The 24,221-nt window shown below is 40.0% G+C and overlaps 1 protein-coding gene across 1 annotated transcript in view; it reads left to right on the forward strand.

Moving 5' to 3' along the window:
* The window catches only part of LOC135775167 (C-type lectin domain family 4 member D-like), a 36,831-nt gene that overhangs the window by 10,448 nt on the left and 2,162 nt on the right, over positions 1-24,221 (forward strand). The window contains exon 6 of the mRNA XM_065285199.2: positions 6,011-6,123. Within this exon, the coding sequence (XP_065141271.1) occupies positions 6,011-6,123 (113 nt within the window). The remainder of the gene's footprint in view (positions 1-6,010; positions 6,124-24,221) is intronic.

Here is a 24,221-nt window from a genome sequence, read left to right on the forward strand (position 1 = left end):
GAGTCTGAGGCAATACAAAAAAAATGGTATGCCTGCACCACTAGTTGGCCTCATAATTGAACAAAACCTTTGACGTTGAGCTAGCACAATGGTCATACAACAGTTTTTTTCACTAAACTTAAGTGTATAGCCATGATACTAGCTAGATGTAACACATTCATGACGTTGCATGCACAAGTTTTTTATAGCGCCACCTAGTGGTTATTTGTTATTTTGACTTAAAAATACTGCAACCTTATATCTAAAATCATGAGTCATCGTGGATTATGCCTTTCATGGCTTTGAGTATAATCATTGGTGGATTGCAATTCACTCCCTAGCAACCAATCAGAATACCCTAGCAACCATTTAGCAAGAGCTGTATCTTTGTATCAGAACATCGTAGAGATATGGGGTTCGGCTCGTTTGACTTTTTTACACTATTTTAACATTTTGTGACCCAAGTTTTGCCACTGTAAGCACCACAAACATTTCCTTCAGTGTTCTATTTGTCAATGCTTCGTGAGAAGAGAGGGAGACATTTCACTGAATGATAGCACCTTTTTTGCTGATGACTTTGAACAGGTGTGTGAGGTAGCTTATTTTTTATAATTTATTTTGTACAATTCAGCAAAACTACACAGGCATGCCCTGAAAGGTCTTAAGGTCCCAAATCGCTTGAACCCGACTCAATGGCCTTGTAATTCAACTAAACACGGCCATTTCTGAATTGTATTTTACGGTATAAATCTGAAAAACTAATTCTCGTTAACAAATTATCAGAATGACTTAACATTAAGGATGTGACATGTTTGTCCTATAGGTGCACCTGTGTGTAAGCTACATAGTCTGTCTGAACCGTTTCTGACCATCTCTTACGTTTTTCTGGATGCGATGTGGTGTATCAGCCTGGTCGACGACATCTGACATGTTGTATGTGCTTTAATGCTCGAAACCCGGTAAACGCTGCTTGCAGCTTTAATTATTATTATTTTGCCGTAAAACGGAACGTGCAGACCAAACCGTAAGGCCTAGAGACTTGAAACTTGGCCAAATGATAGGACCCAATTTGGGGAGAGGTTGATAGAGTATCAACCCGATTGGCCTATAGGTGGCGCTATAGCGATAACAAACGCGTTGATGATCATAACTCCCACAAATCTTGTCCAAATGTCAAGTGTCTTACATCACTGGAATCCTTGCGTCAAGACGAACAAAACGTATATCTCCGATTTCATTTCCGTCATAAATTTTTTTTCGCTATTTTCGATTTTGTCGAAAAAAATAAAAACGAACTAGTCCTAGGTTTTTTGTCCGATCGGAACTGTTCCAGTGCTGTAATATTCCTTGGAGTGTGAATATCAAAAGTTATCAAAAAAAATTTGAACTTTCGACTCACCGTCGTAAAGCCACGCCCAAACGCCCCCAATAGGCGGAGCCTCTTGGACTTAAATGGCTATAACTTGGGATTGGAAAGAGGTATCGACACCATATTTGGTACACATATACAGGGGACTATTCTGGGGTCACCTGCAAAAAATTGCGACGCTTGACCACTAGTTGGCGCTATAACACCACCTCAACTTTGAAGGTCTGTAACTATAGAAATATGCGACCGATCAACTTGACCTTTGGCACCGGTGCTCCTTGTCTAGGGTACTATCTATGTCTAAAAGGAATTTCGCGTAGCTCAAAAACCATGGCCGCCATCGGCCAATCAAGAAAAAGCAGCTATTAGACAGGGTTAACGGAGGCCGATCAAAACGAAACGCGTTGGGCCTGTTTGTCTCTTGGCCATGAAGGTCTGTGCAGAGTAAGAAAAAATTCGGCCTCCGGGAGGCGCTATCACATTTTTTCAGTGTTTAAGTGATTGTGTATTATGCAGTGTTTCAGATATCAACAAGATCTTCATATCATTTAATAGAGGTACTTACAATGAACAACTTTTCCTCAAGAAGCACTTGTCTCAGTCAAATCGTTTGTTAGATATTCATCATTTTCTTATAAACCTACTTTTGCGAACTAGTCCTAGGTTTTTTGACCGATCTGAACCAATCCAGTGCTGGAATATTCCTTAGACACTGATTATCAATAATTATCAAAAAAAAGTTGAACTTTGCACTCATCGTCGCAATACCACGGTCAAAAGTACGAAGAGGCGGTGCCACAAATACTTAAATGGCTATCATTTATGATAGGAATCAGATATCAACACGAAATTTGGTACACATATGTATAGACCTAGGCCGAGGTCACATGCAAAAGATTTCAGAGATTGTCCACTAGGTGGCGCTACAACCTAAGAACAAAGAACGATGACTATAGCATATGTATACGACACATAAATATTTGTCTGACCTACTTGTTATTTTGCACATAACATCTGCTTTCAGATTCTTATAAGGGTCTATTAGGATAATTACATATCTTAGAAAACATGAGACCAACAGCCAGCCAGCATTAACCATGTACGAGTCCAGTGTAATGGTGTGCGATTACAACTAAACTGATGGGCCTGTTTGTCTTATGTTCTCAAGTGTCTGTGAGGATTTTTGGCTCATCATTCCGGAAATATTTGCATCTAGAACAACGTGTGTTACGTTAACTGTCCCCTAGATCAGTGGTTCTCAAAATTATTCCTGGAGGCCCCAGAGCCAGCACCAGACCATAACTAACAGGGGGGCACTTGGCTTCCAACGGAGGGGCACGCAATAGCAACAATAACTTGCAAAAACAAGACATTAAAAACACAGCAAGCACACATTCATACAACTGGTACAGACTGTCAGCTCTTTTCCCGTATAAAGTGCAAAAGACCACAAACTATGCGCAAAACTATTGAACTTCGACCGCGGCGTGAGCGCAAGCTGAGCTCCGCTGCGCTCGGGCTTTGCTCGATGCAACAACAAACTGCCCTCACGCGGCGCAAGCCATTGAAATGAATGGGTTTCATAGCGCAGCGCACACCGCGTCCTAGCTTTAAAAAAGCCGCTTTACCATAATCACGTCGTTATGCTGTTAATGGTCTACAGCCACACTTCACATTTAAGCTTACGTAATTTAAAACAACGCTAACTTACCTTTAAAATAGCTGAAGACGGCGTGTACGAACATTAAACTTCCTTAAAACTGTGTACTGTAGATTTGTAAATTCCACCTCGACCTCTAATCTCTGAGTTTGAGCCAGTCTGTGTTTGCATGAAGTCAGATGAAGCAGGCGGTGCTTGTTCGTTCTAAATGTTCTAATATCCATATTTTACACGATCCATAAAATGCCGCGAAAAAACACGTTGCAAGTATCAAGTCAGAAATATGCTAAAGACGTAAGACGGGTGAGATGCGGCAATACATCGAATCAGAGAAACTGGTCTGTTTTAATTAAAGAAAACGTATATCAACTATATTTTCCTCATTTGATTACATTACAAGTCATGAAACATTCAAAGTTTAATTTATTTCAATTAATCTTGATATATATTAAATTAATAAAAAACTTTGTAGGGGGGGCACAACAACCTGTTTAGGGGGGCACTGCCCGCGAATGCCCCCCCATGACGCCGGCCCTGGGAGGCCCGCTGCTTACTATTTGGATTTAAATATAATTTAAATAATTTAAATATTTTTTCACGTGATAATTAAAACAGTTGTGTTCAATCGTGAAGATAAAAATGTATGACTAACTTTGAATACTAGTCTTAGAGATTAATGTTACTGACCATTGGTTTAAGTGTAGTTCCAGACTAAAATTTAGGCTTAAGTTTTAGTTGTCTTACTTGAAAATAGCTTACACTGGCCTACCTTTTAATATATCTGGGCCATAGTTTTGTCTTAAGATGTACACAAGTAATGTTTTTTATAAGGTTTGTTTGTAAAAAGTACCTAAATGTTTTTACATAACTAATAGCTAGTCATGCATCAATCTAAACCTGTGGGAAACAACCCAATAAAGTTATAAAGCTTCAAATGTTGTCTTAGAATTTTTCAAATCCTAAAGGTATGAAAAAGATTGCTGTAAATATGTGGATCCTTAAAGAACAATAATAGGCCAACATTAGAAATAATAACTAATAGTTATACAAAAAGAGAATATATATTTGGTTATCAGTAGCTTTAGTATTCTAATCTACTTTCCAGAACATAAACATGTCATGATGTATCTTATAAAGTTTTTAATAATTGTTTATAGAATTATTGCAATGAAATTGTAATGTTATGATACAATTGGTTATTTCAAATGTAAATGATTTGCTGAAAACTTACTCTAGCACAGCACATGTGTAAACACTAATAAGTGCTTAATAGCAAATCTGACTGACATTTGCTTAATGACATCATTTGTTATTAACTCCATTTGATATAAACAACACATCTGTATCAGTTATGTATGGACATAGCCAGCGGTTAAATATAAAAAAATGTAGAGCTTTAGTACTACTTTTAGGCCTACTATAATATGACAGAGGCTGTCATCTGAAATACTTGTATGTTTGCACATAATATCTATGTCAAAGAATATATATGTTCTATAAGAACAATTACTTTTGTTAAAAAAAATGTCTAAAAGATTTAAACAAGCAAACATTTAGTAAGACCTACAGAATAGATCTCTATGAACTAAAATGACTGTTTCAGATGAGAGAAACATACAAAATGTGCAGAGCATGTTTGTGTATATGTTCCTTTTGTCCATAAAAATATATACGGTTTAATAACTTGCACACCTCACTTTATTTACCTAATTAAAACAGAAAGTCTTCATGGTACTCGATTAATGGACATGAACATGAATCTGCTAAATGAAATGATATTTGTTATTGACACGATTTAATAACACCATCCACCATTCAGATAACGTATCTGGTTGTTTTATTAAATTGTTTCAGTTCTTACACTCAACAACATTAAAGCCAGTGCAGTACAATTTTCTCTACACTGTATAAATTAATTTATATATATTTATATATATCAAATACAAAAACAACTTTGAAAAAGTATAGCTATCACACAGTCATTTTGAAAATGGCCCTGACGAACGGACCCTAAAGCTTATGACAAAGCATACAATGTATTATTGAGATCAGGCAATCTACTCAAATTCCTTATTGTGGATTTTAGGTGCAATTTTCCGTTATGTCCACTAGATGGCAGAAGAGGATCAATCACTGGCTGACATTTGAACTCACAGAAAACACAGAAGATGATTACTCTTTAACTAATTCTACCATTAATAGAAATCTGTTCACATTTAAAGGTGCAGTGTGTAATTTTTAGAAGGATCTCTTGACAGAAATGCAAAATAATATACAAAACTATATTATCAGGGGTGTATAAAGACCTTTCATAATGAACCGGTATGTGTTTATTACCTTAGAACGAGACCTTTTTATCTACATACACCAAGGTCCCCTTACATGGAAGTCAACATTTTGTGGCGCAATTTTTCTACAGAAGCCCCTAACGGACAAATTTTTTTACTAAGTTGTCTCCGACGATGACATGTTTGTCTGTTGGCGGCTACCGTAGCTTCTCTATGTGTTTCAAAAGCGAGGGGTGAGTAGTGGACTAAGCCATTGGTTGCAATTTGTGACCTCACCACTAGATGCCACTAAAATGTACACACTGCACCTTTAACTTCATGATTTTACTGTTATACTATTAAAATCACATTTAGTGAAAGACTACCACTTCAATTGTTCTGAGTTGTCAGTTTTATCACTCATGTCACTTTATGATAGCTGTGAAACGTGAACATAATTTTGGAGGCACTTACACGACATTTGCAGTAAGAATTATATTTTTATGTTTTTTATTAAAAAAACTACATACAAAATAAGTGTGTAACCATGTCAATATTAAGTCTTGTTCTTTAACAGTCTTGTTTCTCCTTTCTCAGGTAAACGTGTGTGTGTACAATATACAATGCAGAATATCTATATGGCCATGTCCTTAAACGTCTTGTGATCCCAAATAGCTTGAACCCCGCTAATCGCTGCTTGCAGCTATATTTAACATTTGTGTTTTCTCCTGTTAGGACTTCCTGGTGTCTAAAATTAAAGAGAGTCACTGGATCGGTCTTAATGATCTGGAGACTGAAGGTCGATGGGTTTGGGTGAATAACAAAACTCTTGAAGAGACCGGAGTAAAGTAAGAAATCTGTTCACATATAAAATCTGCTGTGGATTAATCTAATATTTGCTTCTCAATGTTATGACAAATGTGTCACATAATAAAATAAAAAAATGCACGAAATAAATGCAAAAAAAACTATACAAAATTTTTTTTTAAATGGCAATAGTAATTTGCTAAAATATTAATATAAAGAAGAGGGTGATTATTATGTTGGCTTGAGAAAGCCAACATACTGTTGTTGCACTTAAACTTATTATTATTATTATTATTATTATTATGTTGGCTTGAGAAAGCCAACATACTGTTGTTGCACTTAAACTTATTATGTTGGCTTGACAAAGCCAACATACTGTTCTTCGATCTAAGCTTATTATTATTATGTTGGCTTGAGAAAGCCAACATACTGTTGTTGCACTTAAACTTATTATTATTATTCCCTCTTCTTTTCTTCTGAGACTAAAATTTCTAACTCTAACTCGTCCTAGAGCTTTCAAGCTACAGCCATCAAACTTTGGACAGACTTTCGGTCTGATCTGACGAGGTGTGCTATATCTTTTCTAACTGATGGGACCTTCCGAATTCCTAAACGGGGCGCTGAAACACCCCAAAATTTCCATTGACTTAACATTGAGACAAACTTTGACGGGTCAAAGCTGCGAGTGAGAAACTTGTAGAAACTTGTGGCTTACCACATTTAAGGAGGCTGACAGGCTGTGTAAGAACATACCTCACAATGGGGTGTAAGCTGTACCCCTGGGGTGTAAGAGGCCCCCAAAATTTCCCATTGACTTATAATGGGGCAGGAAACATGCCCATAAAAGGGAATAAAAGCGTCCCAGATGGAATATCTTCACTTTAGAGGGTCTTAGAGACATGGGGGTGGGCTCATTTTACTCAAGCATCCAATCAGTCTCTTAGGATCACCCCAGAGCTATTAAGCCACGCCCCTAGCAACAATTTTGGGTACCCTAGCAACATCTCCCATAGACTACCATTATAAAAAGCCCAGATGGATATCTTTGCACCAGAGTGTCATAGAGACATAGGGGTGGGCTCATTTTACTCAGGCATCCAATCAGTCTCTTAGGATTCTTATTGAGGTATTAAGCCACGCCCCTAGCAACAAAATATGAAGACCCTAGCAACATAATAAACAAAGCCTTATATCTCTGGATCTAAACATCGTAGAGACACAGGGGTTGGACCGTTTTTCTTGTGGTTTGACGTGTAATCATTATGGGATGCCAATTTTCTCCCTAGCAACCAAACTTAGTACCCTAGCAACGGAATAAACAAAGCCTTATATCGCCGCTTAAGAACATCATAGAGACACGGGGGCTGGACCGTTTTACTTGTGTCTTGAAGTGTGATCATTATGGGATGCCAATTTTCTCCCTAGCAACCAAACTTAGTACCCTAGCAACGGAATAAACAAAGCCTTATATCTCCGCATCAGAACATTGTAGAGACACGGGGGTTGGACCGTTTTACTTGTGGCTTGAAGGGTGATCATTATGGGATGCCAATTTTCTCCCTAGCAACCAAACTTAGTACCCTAGCAACGGAATAAACAAAGCCTTATATCTCCGCATCAGAACATTGTAGAGACACGGGGGTTGGACTGTTTTACTTGTGGCTTGAAGGGTGATCATTATGGGATGCCAATTTTCTCCCTAGCAACCAAACTTAGTACCCTAGCAACGGAATAAACAAAGCCTTATATCTCCGCATCAGAACATTGTAGAGACACGGGGGTTGGACCGTTTTACTTGTGGCTTGAAGGGTGATCATTATGGGATGCCAATTTTCTCCCTAGCAACCAAACTTAGTACCCTAGCAACGGAATAAACAAAGCCTTATATCTCCGCATCAGAACATTGTAGAGACACGGGGGTTGGACCGTTTTACTTGTGGCTTGAAGGGTGATCATTATGGGATGCCAATTTTCTCCCTAGCAACCAAACTTAGTACCCTAGCAACGGAATAAACAAAGCCTTATATCTCCGCATCAGAACATTGTAGAGACACGGGGGTTGGACCGTTTTACTTGTGGCTTGAAGGGTGATCATTATGGGATGCCAATTTTCTCCCTAGCAACCAAACTTAGTACCCTAGCAACGGAATAAACAAAGCCTTATATCTCCGCATCAGAACATTGTAGAGACACGGGGGTTGGACCGTTTTACTTGTGGCTTGAAGGGTGATCATTATGGGATGCCAATTTTCTCCCTAGCAACCAAACTTAGTACCCTAGCAACGGAATAAACAAAGCCTTATATCTCCGCATCAGAACATTGTAGAGACACGGGGGTTGGACCGTTTTACTTGTGGCTTGAAGGGTGATCATTATGGGATGCCAATTTTCTCCCTAGCAACCAAACTTAGTACCCTAGCAACGCAATAAATGTTAGCTTCATGCTAGCTTCCTGCTAATAATGCTAGCTTCATGCTAGCTTCATGCTAATCATGCTAACATCATGCTAGCTTCATGCTAATCATGCTAACTTCATGCTAGCTTCATGCTAATTATGCTAACTTCATGCTAGCTTCATGCTAATCATGCTAACATAATGCTAGCTTCATGCTTATCATGTTTTACAAAAATGACTCCAATGTACAAATCCACTGCGTTTGAGTGTCTCATTAAAAGTTAAAAATAACATTAAAATTAATAAAAAAGCATGGGAGATTATTAAATTATGCTCGCTCTCCTCTGATTCGCCGTGCCAGCTGGATGTCCTTGGGCATGATCGTGACTCTCTTGGCATGGATGGCACACAAGTTTGTGTCCTCAAACAGACCGACAAGGTAGGCCTCGCTAGCTTCATGCTAATCATGTTAGCATCATGCTAGCTTCATGCTAATCATGCTAGCTTCATGCTAGCTTCATGCTAATCATGCTAACATCATGCTAGCTTCATGCTAATCATGCTAGCATCATGCTAGCTTCATGCTAATCAGGCTAGCATCATGCTAGCTTCATGCTAATCATGCTACCATCATACTAGCTTCATGCTAATCATGCTAGCTTCATGCTAATCATGCTAGCATTATGCTAGCTTCATGCTAATCATGCTAGCATCATGCTAGCTTCATGCTAATCATGCTAGCATCATGCTAGCTTCATGCTAATCATGCTAACATCATGCTAGCTTCATGGTAAATCATGCTAGCATCATGCTAGCTTCATGCTAATCATGCTAACATCATGCTAGCTTCATGGTAAATCATGCTACCTTCATACTTAAACATACTAACAGCCAGATAGCCTACTAAACTAAACTTATGTCAAACCGTTTTAAACGTTCAGGCTACGCTTTCTCAAGCCAACATAAAGTTTGTCTTCAAACTTTACTATCTAGTTATTATTATTATTATTATTCTTCTGGTCCACACTTTTTCTAACTGTAACTCCTCCTAGAGCTTTCAAGCTACACCCACAAAACTTTACAAAACTTTTAAGACTGGTACGTAGATTTATGCTATATCTTTTCTAACTGATGGGACCTACCGAATTCCTAAACGGGGCGCTCAAACACCCCAAAATTTCCATTGACTTAACATTGAGACAAACTTTGACGAGTCATAGCTACGAGTGAGAAACTTGTAGAAACTTGTGGGTTACAGCATTTAAGGAGGCTGACAGGCTCTGTAAGAACATACATCACAATGGGGTGTAAGCTGTACCCCTGGGGTGTAAGAGGCCCCCAAAATTTCCCATTGACTTATAATGGGGCAGGAAACATGCCCATATAAAGGAATAAAAGCGTCCCAGATGGAATATCTTCACTTTAGAGTGTCGTAGAGACATGGGGGTTGGACCGTTTTACTTGTGGCTTGAAGGATGATCATTATGGGATGCCATTTTTCTCCCTAGCAACCAAACTTAGTACCCTAGCAACGGAATAAACAAAGCCTTATTTCTCCGCTTCAGAACATCTTAGAGACACGGGGGTTGGACCGTTTTACTTGTGGCTTGAAGGTTGATTATTATGGGATGCCAATTTTCTCCCTAGCAACCAAACTTAGTACCCTAGCAACAGAGTAAACAAAGCCTTATATCTCAGCATCAGAACATTGTAGAGACACGGGGGTTGGACCGTTTTACTTGTGGCTTTAAGTGTGATCATTATGGGATGCCATTTTTCTCCCTAGCAACCAAACTTAGTACCCTAGCAACGGAATAAACAAAGCCTTATATCTCAGCATCAGAACATTGTAGAGACACGGGGGTTGGACCGTTTTACTTGTGGCTTGAAGGTTGATCATTATGGGATGCCATTTTTCTCCCTAGCAACCAAACTTAGTACCCTAGCAACGGAATAAACAAAGCCTTATATCTCCGCTTCAGAACATCATAGAGACACGGGGGTTGGACCGTTTTACTTGTGGCTTGAAGGTTGATCATTATGGGATGCCAATTTTCTCCCTAGCAACCAAACTTAGTACCCTAGCAACGGAATAAACAAAGCCTTATTTCTCCGCTTCAGAACATCTTAGAGACACGGGGGTTGGACCGTTTTACTTGTGGCTTGAAGGTTGATTATTATGGGATGCCAATTTCTTCCCTAGCAACCAAACTTAGTACCCTAGCAACGGAATAAACAAAGCCTTATATCTCAGCATCAGAACATTGTAGAGACACGGGGGTTGGACCGTTTTACTGGTGGCTTTAAGTGTGATCATTATGGGATGCCATTTTTCTCCCTAGCAACCAAACTTAGTACCCTAGCAACGGAATAAACAAAGCCTTATATCTCCGCTTCAGAACATCATAGAGACACGGGGGTTGGACCGTTTTACTTGTGGCTTGAAGGATGATCATTATGGGATGCCATTTTTCTCCCTAGCAACCAAACTTAGTACCCTAGCAACGGAATAAACAAAGCCTTATTTCTCCGCTTCAGAACATCTTAGAGACACGGGGGTTGGACCGTTTTACTTGTGGCTTGAAGGTTGATTATTATGGGATGCCAATTTTCTCCCTAGCAACCAAACTTAGTACCCTAGCAACAGAGTAAACAAAGCCTTATATCTCAGCATCAGAACATTGTAGAGACACGGGGGTTGGACCGTTTTACTTGTGGCTTTAAGTGTGATCATTATGGGATGCCATTTTTCTCCCTAGCAACCAAACTTAGTACCCTAGCAACGGAATAAACAAAGCCTTATATCTCAGCATCAGAACATTGTAGAGACACGGGGGTTGGACCGTTTTACTTGTGGCTTGAAGGTTGATCATTATGGGATGCCATTTTTCTCCCTAGCAACCAAACTTAGTACCCTAGCAACGGAATAAACAAAGCCTTATATCTCCGCTTCAGAACATCATAGAGACACGGGGGTTGGACCGTTTTACTTGTGGCTTGAAGGTTGATCATTATGGGATGCCAATTTTCTCCCTAGCAACCAAACTTAGTACCCTAGCAACGGAATAAACAAAGCCTTATTTCTCCGCTTCAGAACATCTTAGAGACACGGGGGTTGGACCGTTTCACTTGTGGCTTGAAGGTTGATTATTATGGGATGCCAATTTCTTCCCTAGCAACCAAACTTAGTACCCTAGCAACGGAATAAACAAAGCCTTATATCTCAGCATCAGAACATTGTAGAGACACGGGGGTTGGACCGTTTTACTTGTGGCTTTAAGTGTGATCATTATGGGATGCCATTTTTCTCCCTAGCAACCAAACTTAGTACCCTAGCAACGGAATAAACAAAGCCTTATATCTCCGCTTCAGAACATCATAGAGACACGGGGGTTGGACCGTTTTACTTGTGGCATGAAGGTTGATCATTATGGGATGCCAATTTTCTCCCTAGCAACCAAACTTAGTACCCTAGCAACGGAATAAACAAAGCCTTATATCTCCGCTTCAGAACATCATAGAAATACGGGGGTTGGACCGTTTTACTTGTGGCTTGAAGGTTGATCATTATGGGATGCCAATTTTCTCCCTAGCAACCAAACTTAGTACCCTAGCAACGGAATAAACAAAGCCTTATATCTTCGCTTCAGAACATCTTAGAGACACGGGGTTGGACCGTTTTACTTGTGGCTTGAAGTGTGATCATTATGGGATGCCAATTTTCTCCCTAGCAACCAAACTTAGTACCCTAGCAACTGAACAAACAAAGCCTTATATCTCCGCTTCAGAACATCATAGAGACACGGGGGTTGGACCGTTTTACTTGTGGCTTGAAGTGTGATCATTATGGGATGCCAATTTTCTCCCTAGCAACCAAACTTAGTACCCTAGCAACTGAACAAACAAAGCCTTATATCTCCGCTTCAGAACATCATAGAGACACGGGGGTTGGACCGTTTTACTTGTGGCTTGAAGTGTGATCATTATGGGATGCCAATTTTCTCCCTAGCAACCAAACTTAGTACCCTAGCAACGGAATAAACAAAGCCTTATATCTTCGCTTCAGAACATCTTAGAGACATGGGGTTGGACCGTTTTACTTGTGGCTTGAAGGTTGATCATTATGGGATGCCAATTTTCTCCCTAGCAACCAAACTTAGTACCCTAGCAACGGAATAAATGCTAGCTTCATGCTAGCATCATGCTAAATCATGCTGGCATCATGCTAAATCATGCTAGCATCATGCTAAATCATGCTAGCTTCATACTTAAACATACTAACAGCCAGATAGCCTACTAAAATAAACTTCTGTCAAACCGTTTTAAATGTTCCGGCTACGCTTTTTCAAGCCAACATAAAGTTTGTCCTCAAACTTTAATATCTAGTTATTATTATTATGTTGGCTTGACAAAGCCAACATTCTGATATTGTATTTAAACTTATTATTATTATTATTCTTCTTCTGAGCGAAATTTCTGCAGCTAACTTGTCCGACAGCTTTCAAGCTACATCCACCAAATTTTCCACGGACATTCTAACTGGTCTGAAGAAGTGTGCTATATCTTTTTGAAGGGATCCGACTTACAGAATTCCTAAAACGGGAATTTAAAATTCCAAAAGTCCCATTGACTTAACATTGGACAAATTTTGACGGGTCATAGCTGCGAGCGAGAAATTTGTAGAAACGTGTGTGTCACCACATTTGAAGAGGCTGGCAGGCACTGTGAGAACATACCTCACATTGGGGTGTAAGTTTCACCCCTGGGGCGTAAGAGGCACCCAAAATTCCCCATTGACTTATAACGGGACAGGAAACATGACCATATAAGGGGATAAAACGTTCCAGATGGAATATCTTCGCTTTACAGTGTCATAGAGACATGGGGGTGGGCTCATTTTACTCGGGCATCCAATCAGTCTCTCAGGATCGTCTCAAAGCTATTAAGCCACGCCCCTAGCAACCATTTTTGGGCACCCTAGCAACATATCCCATAGACTGCCATTATAAAATGCCCAGATGGATATCTTTGCAGCACAGTGTCATAGAGACATGGGGGTGGGCTTATTTTACTCAGGCATCTAATCAGTCTCTTAGGATTCTAATTGAGCTATTAAGCCACGCCCCTAGCAACCAAATAAGAGCACCCTAGCAACATAATAAACAAAGCCTTATATCTCTGGATCCGAACATCATAGAGACATGGGGGTTGGGTCGTTTGGTCATGTTAGCTTCATGCTAGCTCCATGCTAAGTCATACTAGCTTCATGTTAGTTTCATGCTAGCTTCATGCTAATTTCAAAATAAATCTTACTAGCTTCATGGTAAATCATGTTAGCATCATGCTAGCTTCATGGTAAATCATGTTAGCATCATGCTAGCTTCATGCTAATTCATGTTAGCATCATGCTAGCTTCATGCTAATTCATGTTAGCATCATGCTAGCTTCATGCTAATTCATGTTAGCATCATGCTAGCTTCATGCTAATTCATGTTAGCATCATGCTAGCTTCATGCTAATTCATGTTAGCATCATGCTAGCTTCATGCTAATTCATGTTAGCATCATGCTAGCTTCATGCTAATTCATGTTAGCATCATGCTAGCTTCATGCTTATTCATGTTAGCTTCATGCTAACGTCATGCTAATTCATGTTAGCATCATGCTAGCTTCATGCTAATTCATGTTAGCATCATGCTAGCTTCATGCTAATTCATGTTAGCATCATGCTAGCTTCATGCTAATTCATGTTAGCATCATGCTAGCTTCATGCTAATTCATGTTAGCATCATGCTAGCTTCATGCTAATTCATGTTAGCATCATGCTAGCTTCATGCTAATTCATGTTAGCATCATGCTAGCTTCATGCTAATTCATGTTAGCATCATGCTAGCTTCATGCTAATTCATGTTAGCTTCATGCTAACGTCATGCTAATTCATGTTAGCATCATGCTAGCTTCATGCTAATTCATGTTAGCATCATGCTAGCTTCATGCTAATTCATGTTAGCTTCATGCTAACGTCATGCTAATTCATGTTAGCATCATGTTAGCGTCATGCTAATTCATGTTAGCATCATGCTAGCTTCATGATTATTCTTGTTAGCATCATGCTAGCCTCATGCTAATTCATGTTAACGTCATGTTAGCCTCATGCTAATTCATGTTAACTTCATGTTAGCTTCATGCTAATTCATGTTAGCATCATGCTAGCTTCATGCTAATTCATGTTAGCATCATGTTAGCTTCATGCTAATTCATGTTAGCATCATGCTAGCATCATGCTAACTCATGTTAGCATCATGCTAACGTCATGCAAATTCATGTTAGCATCATGCTAACGTCATGCTAATTCATGTTAGCATCATGCTAATTCATGTTAGCATCATGCTAACGTCATGCTAATTCATATTAGCATCATGTTAGCTTCATGCTAATTCATGCTAACTTCATGCTAATTCATGCTAGCATCATGTTAGCTTCATGCTAATCATGTTAACATCATGCTAGCTTCATGCTAATCATGCTAGCATCATGCTAGCTTTATGCTAATCATGCTATCATCATGCTAGCTTCATGCTAATCATGCTAGCATCTTGCTAGCTTCATGCTAATTCATGTTAGCATCATGCTAACGTCATGCTAATCATGCTAACATCATGCTAGCTTCATGCTAATCATGCTAGCATCATGCTAGCTTCATGCTAATCATGCTATCATCATGCTAGCTTCGTGCCCATCATGCTAGCATCATACTAGCTTCATGCTAATCATGTTAGCATCATGGTAGCTTCATGCTAACATCATGCTAGCTTCATGCTAATCATGCTAGCATCATGCTAAATCAGCCTAGCTTCCTACTTAAACATACTAACAGCCAGATTGCCTACTAAACTAAACTTCTATCAAACCGTTTTAAACGTTCAGGCTACGCTTTGTCAAGCCAACATAAAGTTTGTCAACAAACTTTTCTATCTAGTTATTATTATTCTTCTGGTCCACACTTTTTCTAACTGTAACTCCTCCTAGAGCTTTCAAGCTACACCCACAAAATTTTACAAAACTTTTAAGACTGGTACGTAGATTTATGCTATATCTTTTCTAACTGATGGGACCTACCGAATTCCTAAACGGGGCGCTCAAACACCCCAAATTTTCCATTGACTTAACATTGCGACAAACTTTGACGGGTCATAGCTGCGAGCGAGAAATTTGTAGAAACTTCTGGGTTACCACATTTGAAGAGGCTGGCAGGCTCTGTAAGAACATGCCTCACATTGGGGTGTAAGTTTCACCCCTGGGGCGTAAGGGCCACCCAAATTTCCCCATTGACTTATAATGGGGCAGGGAACATGCCCATATAAGGGAATAAAAGCGTCCCAGATGGAATATCTTCACTTTAGAGTGTCGTAGAGACATGGGGGTGGGCTCATTTTACTCAGTCATCCAATCAGTCTCTTAGGATCACCCCAGAGCTATTAAGCCACGCCCCTAGCAACCATTTTGGGCACCCTAGCAACATCCTCCATAGACTGCCATTATAAAATGCCCAGATGGATATCTTTGCATCACAGTGTCACAGAGACATGGGGGTGGGCTTATTTTACTCAGACATCCAATCAGTCTCTTTGGATTCTTATTGAGGTATTAAGCCACGCCCCTAACAACCAAATATGAGCACCCTAGCAACATAATAAACAAAGCCTTATATCTCTGGATCCGAACATCATAGAGACATGGGGGTTGGGTCTTTTGGTCATGTTAGCCTTATGCTAGCTCCATGCTAAGTCATACTAGCTTCATGCTAGTTTCGTGCTAGCTTTATGCTAATTTCATAATAAATCTTGCTAACTTCATGCTAAATCATGTTAGCATCATGCTAGCTTCATGTTAATTCATGTTAGCATCGTGCTAGCTTCATGCTAATTCATATTAACATCGTGCTAGCTTCATGCTAATTCATGTTAGCTTCATGCTAGCTTCATGCTAATTCATGTTAGCATCGTGCTAGCTTCATGCTAATTCATGTTAGCATCGTGCTAGCTTCATGCTAATTCATGTTAGCATCGTGCTAGCTTCATGTTAATTCATGTTAACATCGTGCTAGCTTCATGCTAATTCATGTTAGCATTGTGCTAGCTTCATGCTAATTCATGTTAGCTTCGTGCTAGCTTCATGCTAATTCATGTTAGCATCGTGCTAGCTTCATGCTAATTCATGTTAGCATCGTGCTAGGTTCATGCTAATTCATGTTAGCTTCGTGCTAGCTTCATGCTAATTCATGTTAGCATCGTGCTAGCTTTATGCTAATTCATGTTAGCATCGTGCTAGCTTCATGCTAATTCATGTTAGCATCGTGCTAGCTTCATGCTAATTCATGTTAGCATCGTGCTAGCTTCATGCTAATTCATGTTAGCATCGTGCTAGCTTCATGCTAATTCATGTTAGCATCGTGCTAGCTTCATGCTAATTCATGTTAGCATCGTGCTAGCTTCATGCTAATTCATGTTAGCATCATGTTAGCTTCATGCTAATTCATGTTAACATCATGCTAGCTTCATGCTAATTCATGTTAGCATCATGCTAACTTCATGTTAATTCATGTTAGCATCATGCTAGCTTCATGCTAATTCATGTTAGCATCATGCTAGCTTCATGCTAATTCATGTTAACATCGTGCTAGCTTCATGCTAATTCATGTTAGCGTCGTGCTAGCTTCATGCTAATTCATGTTAGCATCATGCTAGCTTCATGCTAATTCATGTTAGCTTCATGCTAATTCATGTTAGCATCATGTTAGCTTCATGCTAATCATGCTAACATGATGTTAGCTTCCTGCTAATCATGCTAACATCATGCTAGCTTCATGCTAATCATGCTAGCATCATGCTAGCTTCATGCTAATTCATGTTAGCATCATGCTAGCTTCATGCTAATTCATGTTAGCATCATGCTAGCTTCATACTAATTCATGTTAGCATCATGCTAGCTTCATGCTAATTCATGTTAGCATCATGCTAGCTTCATGCTAATTCATGTTAGCTTCATGCTAATTCATGTTAGCTTCATGCTAGCTTCATGCTAAGTCATGCTAGCTTCATGCTAATTCATGTTAGCATCATGCTAGCTTCATGCTAATTCATGTTAGCATCATGCTAGCTTCATGCTAATTCATGTTAGCATCATGTTAGCTTCATGTTAATTCATGTTAGCATCATGCTAGCTTCATGCTAATTCATGTTAGCATCATGCTAGCTTCATGTTAATTCATGTTAGCATCATGTTAGCTTCATGTTATTTCATGTTAGCATCATGTTAGCTTCATGCTAATTCATGTTAGCTTCATGCTAATTCATGTTAGCATCATGTTAGCTTCATGCTAATTCATGTTATCATCATGCTAGCTTCATGCTAATTAATGTTAGCATCATGCTAACTTAGTGCTAAACATGCTAACATGGTAACTTTTGGTATCATGTTTACGGAAAGTTATAATACTAAACTAAACTTGTTTTAAATTTCTCTCAATCTGTTTTAAACATTCAGGCTAGGCTTTGTCAAGCCAACATAAAGTTTGTCTTCAAACTTTTCTATCTAGTTATTATTCCCTCTTCTTTTCTTCTGAGACTAAAATTTCTAACTCTAACTCGTCCTAGAGCTTTCAAGCTACAGCCATCAAACTTTGGACAGACTTTCGGTCTGATCTGACGAGGTGTGCTATATCTTTTCTAACTGATGGGACCTTCCGAATTCCTAAACGGGGCGCTGAAACACCCCAAAATTTCCATTGACTTAACATTGAGACAAACTTTGACGGGTCAAAGCTGCGAGTGAGAAACTTGTAGAAACTTGTGGCTTACCACATTTAAGGAGGCTGACAGGCTGTGTAAGAACATACCTCACAATGGGGTGTAAGCTGTACCCCTGGGGTGTAAGAGGCCCCCAAAATTTCCCATTGACTTATAATGGGGCAGGAAACATGCCCATAAAAGGGAATAAAAGCGTCCCAGATGGAATATCTTCACTTTAGAGGGTCTTAGAGACATGGGGGTGGGCTCATTTTACTCAAGCATCCAATCAGTCTCTTAGGATCACCCCAGAGCTATTAAGCCACGCCCCTAGCAACAATTTTGGGTACCCTAGCAACATCTCCCATAGACTACCATTATAAAAAGCCCAGATGGATATCTTTGCACCAGAGTGTCATAGAGACATAGGGGTGGGCTCATTTTACTCAGGCATCCAATCAGTCTCTTAGGATTCTTATTGAGGTTTTAAGCCACGCCCCTAGCAACAAAATATGAAGACCCTAGCAACATAATAAACAAAGCCTTATATCTCTGGATCTGAACATCGTAGAGACACAGGGGTTGGACCGTTTTACTTGTGGTTTGACGTGTAATCATTATGGGATGCCAATTTTCTCCCTAGCAACCAAACTTAGTACCCTAGCAACGGAATAAACAAAGCCTTATATCTCCGCTTCAGAACATCATAGAGACACGGGGGTTGGACCGTTTTACTTGTGGCTTGAAGTGTGATCATTATGGGATGCCAATTTTCTCCCTAGCAACCAAACTTAGTACCCTAGCAACGGAATAAACAAAGCCTTATATCTCCGCATCAGAACATTGTAGAGACACGGGGGTTGGACCGTTTTACTTGTGGCTTGAAGGGTGATCATTATGGGATGCCAATTTTCTCCCTAGCAACCAAACTTAGTACCCTAGCAACGGAATAAACAAAGCCTTATATCTCCGCATCAGAACATTGTAGAGACACGGGGGTTGGACCGTTTTACTTGTGGCTTGAAGGGTGATCATTATGGGATGCCAATTTTCTCCCTAGCAACCAAACTTAGTACCCTAGCAACGGAATAAACAAAGCCTTATATCTCCGCATCAGAACATTGTAGAGACACGGGGGTTGGACCGTTTTACTTGTGGCTTGAAGGGTGATCATTATGGGATGCCAATTTTCTCCCTAGCAACCAAACTTAGTACCCTAGCAACGCAATAAATGTTAGCTTCATGCTAGCTTCCTGCTAATAATGCTAGCTTCATGCTAGCTTCATGTTAATCATGCTAACATCATGCTAGCTTCATGCTAATCATGCTAACTTCATGCTAGCTTCATGCTAATTATGCTAACTTCATGCTAGCTTCATGCTAATCATGCTAACATCATGCTAGCTTCATGCTTATCATGCTAGCATCATGCTAGCTTCATGCTAATCATGTTAGCATCATGCTAGCTTCATGCTAATCATGCTAGCTTCATGCTAGCTTCATGCTAATCATGCTAACATCATGCTAGCTTCATGCTAATCATGCTAGCATCATGCTAGCTTCATGCTAATCAGGCTAGCATCATGCTAGCTTCATGCTAATCATGCTAGCATCATACTAGCTTCATGCTAATCATGCTAGCTTCATGCTAATCATGCTAGCTTCATGCTAATCATGCTAGCATTATGCTAGCTTCATGCTAATCATGCTAGCATCATGCTAGCTTCATGCTTATCATGCTAGCATCATGCTAGCTTCATGCTAATCATGCTAGCATCATGCTAGCTTCATGCTAATCATGCTAATATCATGCTAGCTTCATGGTAAATCATGCTAGCATCATGCTAGCTTCATGCTAATCATGCTAACATCATGCTAGCTTCATGGTAAATCATGCTACCTTCATACTTAAACATACTAACAGCCAGATAGCCTACTAAACTAAACTTATGTCAAACCGTTTTAAACGTTCAGGCTACGCTTTCTCAAGCCAACATAAAGTTTGTCTTCAAACTTTACTATCTTTTTATTCTTTTTCTTCTGAGACTAAAATTTCTAACTCTAACTCGTCCTAGAGCTTTCAAGCTACAGCCATCAAACTTTGGACAGACTTTCGGTCTGATCTGACGAGGTGTGCTATATCTTTTCTAACTGATGGGACCTTCCGAATTCCTAAACGGGGCGCTGAAACACCCCAAAATTTCCATTGACTTAACATTGAGACAAACTTTGACGGGTCAAAGCTGCGAGTGAGAAACTTGTAGAAACTTGTGGCTTACAACATTTAAGGAGGCTGACAGGCTGTGTAAGAACATACCTCACAATGGGGTGTAAGCTGTACCCCTGGGGTGTAAGAGGCCCCCAAATTTTCCCATTGACTTATAATGGGGCAGGAAACATGCCCATAAAAGGGAAAAAAAGCGTCCCAGATGGAATATCTTCACTTTAGAGTGTCTTAGAGACATGGGGGTGGGCTCATTTTACTCAAGCATCCAATCAGTCTCTTAGGATCACCCCAGAGATATTAAACCACGCCCCTAGCAACAATTTTGGGTACCCTAGCAACATCTCCCATAGACTACCATTATAAAAAGCCCAGATGGATATCTTTGCACCAGAGTGTCATAGAGACATAGGGGTGGGCTCATTTTACTCAGGCATCCAATCAGTCTCTTAGGATTCTTATTGAGGTATTAAGCCACGCCCCTAGCAACAAAATATGAAGACCCTAGCAACATAATAAACAAAGCCTTATATCTCTGGATCTGAACATCGTAGAGACACAGGGGTTGGACCGTTTTTCTTGTGGCTTGAAGTGTAATCATTATGGGATGCCAATTTTTTCCCTAGCAACCAAACTTAGTACCCTAGCAACGGAATAAACAAAGCCTTATATCTCCGCTTCAGAACATCATAGAGACACGGGGGTTGGACCGTTTTACTTGTGGCTTGAAGTGTGATCATTATGGGATGCCAATTTTCTCCCTAGCAACCAAACTTAGTACCCTAGCAATGGAATAAAAAAAAGCCTTATATCTCCGCATCAGAACATTGTAGAGACACGGGGGTTGGACCGTTTAACTTGTGGCTTGAAGGGTGATCATTATGGGATGCCAATTTTCTCCCTAGCAACCAAACTTAGTACCCTAGCAACGCAATAAATGTTAGCTTCATGCTAGCTTCTTGCTAATCATGCTAGCTTCATGCTAGCTTCATGCTAATCATGCTAACATCATGCTAGCTTCATGCTAATCATGCTAACTTCATGCTAGCTTCATGCTAATCATGCTAACTTCATGCTAGCTTCATGCTAATCATGCTAGCATCATGCTAGCTTCATGCTAATCATACTAGCATCATGCTAGCTTCATGCTAACTTCATGCTAATCATGCTAGCTTCATGCTAGCTTCATGCTAATCATGCTAGCATCATGCTAGCTTCATGCTAATCATGCTAGCATCATGCTAGCTTCATGCTAATCATGCTAGCATCATGCTAGCTTCATGCTAATCATGCTAGCATCATGTTAGCTTCATGCTAATCATGCTAGCATCATGTTAGCTTCATGCAAATCATGCTAGCATCATGCTAGCTTCATGCTAATCATGCTAGCATCATGCTAGCTTCATGCTAATCATGCTAGCATCATGCTAGCTTCATGCTAATCATGCTAACATCATGCTAGCTTCATGCTAATCATGCTAGCATCATGCTAGCTTCATGCTAATCATGCTAACATCATGTTAGCATCATACTAGCTTCATGCTAATCATGCTAGCTTCATGCTAATCATGCTAGCATCATGCTAGCTTCATGCTAATCATGCTAGCATCATGCTAGCTTCATGCTTATCATGCTAGCTTCATGCTAATCATGCTAGCATCAAGCTAGCTTCATTCTAATCATGCTAGCATCATGCTAGCTTCATGCTAATCATGCTAACATCATGCTAGCTTCATGGTAAATCATGCTACCTTCATACTTAAACATACTAACAGCCAGATAGCCTACTAAACTAAACTTATGTCAAACCGTTTTAAACGTTCAGGCTACGCTTTCTCAAGCCAACATAAAGTTTGTCTTCAAACTTTACTATCTAGTTATTCTTTTTCTTCTGAGACTAAAATTTCTAACTCTAACTCGTCCTAGAGCTTTCAAGCTACAGCCATCAAACTTTGGACAGACTTTCGGTCTGATCTGACGAGGTGTGCTATATCTTTTCTAACTGATGGGACCTTCCGAATTCCTAAACGGGGCGCTGAAACACCCCAAAATTTCCATTGACTTAACATTGAGACAAACTTTGACGGGTCAAAGCTGCGAGTGAGAAACTTGTAGAAACTTGTGGCTTACCACATTTAAGGAGGCTGACAGGCTGTGTAAGAACATACCTCACAATGGGGTGTAAGCTGTACCCCTGGGGTGTAAGAGGCCCCCAAATTTTCCCATTGACTTATAATGGGGCAGGAAACATGCCCATAAAAGGGAAAAAAAGCGTCCCAGATGGAATATCTTCACTTTAGAGTGTCTTAGAGACATGGGGGTGGGCTCATTTTACTCAAGCATCCAATCAGTCTCTTAGGATCACCCCAGAGATATTAAGCCACGCCCCTAGCAACAATTTTGGGTACCCTAGCAACATCTCCCATAGACTACCATTATAAAAAGCCCAGATGGATATCTTTGCACCAGAGTGTCATAGAGACATAGGGGTGGGCTCATTTTACTCAGGCATCCAATCAGTCTCTTAGGATTCTTATTGAGGTATTAAGCCACGCCCCTAGCAACAAAATATGAAGACCCTAGCAACATAATAAACAAAGCCTTATATCTCTGGATCTGAACATCGTAGAGACACAGGGGTTGGACCGTTTTTCTTGTGGCTTGAAGTGTAATCATTATGGGATGCCAATTTTTTCCCTAGCAACCAAACTTAGTACCCTAGCAACGGAATAAACAAAGCCTTATATCTCCGCTTCAGAACATCTTAGAGACACGGGGGTTGGACCGTTTTACTTGTGGCTTGAAGGTTGATTATTATGGGATGCCAATTTCCTCCCTAGCAACCAAACTTAGTACCCTAGCAACGGAATAAACAAAGCCTTATATCTCAGCATCAGAACATTGTAGAGACACGGGGGTTGGACCGTTTTACTTGTGGCTTGAAGGTTGATCATTATGGGATGCCAATTTTCTCCCTAGCAACCAAACTTAGTACCCTAGCAACGGAATAAACAAAGCCTTATATCTCCGCTTCAGAACATCTTAGAGACACGGGGGTTGGACCGTTTTACTTGTGGCTTGAAGGTTGATTATTATGGGATGCCAATTTCCTCCCTAGCAACCAAACTTAGTACCCTAGCAACGGAATAAACAAAGCCTTATATCTCCGCTTCAGAACATCATAGAGACATGGGGGTTGGACCGTTTTACTTGTGGCTTGAAGGTTGATCATTATGGGATGCCAATTTTCTCCCTAGCAACCAAACTTAGTACCCTAGCAACGGAATAAACAAAGCCTTATATCTCCGCTTCAGAACATCATAGAGACACGGGGGTTGGACCGTTTTACTTGTGGCTTGAAGGTTGATCATTATGGGATGCCAATTTTCTCCCTAGCAACCAAACTTAGTACCCTAGCAACGGAATAAACAAAGCCTTATATCTCCGCTTCAGAACATCATAGAGACACGGGGGTTGGACCGTTTTACTTGTGGCTTGAAGGTTGATCATTATGGGATGCCAATTTTCTCCCTAGCAACCAAACTTAGTACCCTAGCAACGGAATAAACAAAGCCTTATATCTCCGCTTCAGAACATCATAGAGACACGGGGTTGGACCGTTTTACTTGTGGCTTGAAGGTTGATCATTATGGGATGCCAATTTTCTCCCTAGCAACCAAACTTAGTACCCTAGCAACGGAATAAACAAAGCCTTATATCTCCGCTTCAGAAC

The sequence above is a fragment of the Paramisgurnus dabryanus genome, chromosome 19 (genome assembly GCF_030506205.2).
Source record: "Paramisgurnus dabryanus chromosome 19, PD_genome_1.1, whole genome shotgun sequence".
NCBI lineage: Eukaryota > Metazoa > Chordata > Actinopteri > Cypriniformes > Cobitidae > Paramisgurnus > Paramisgurnus dabryanus.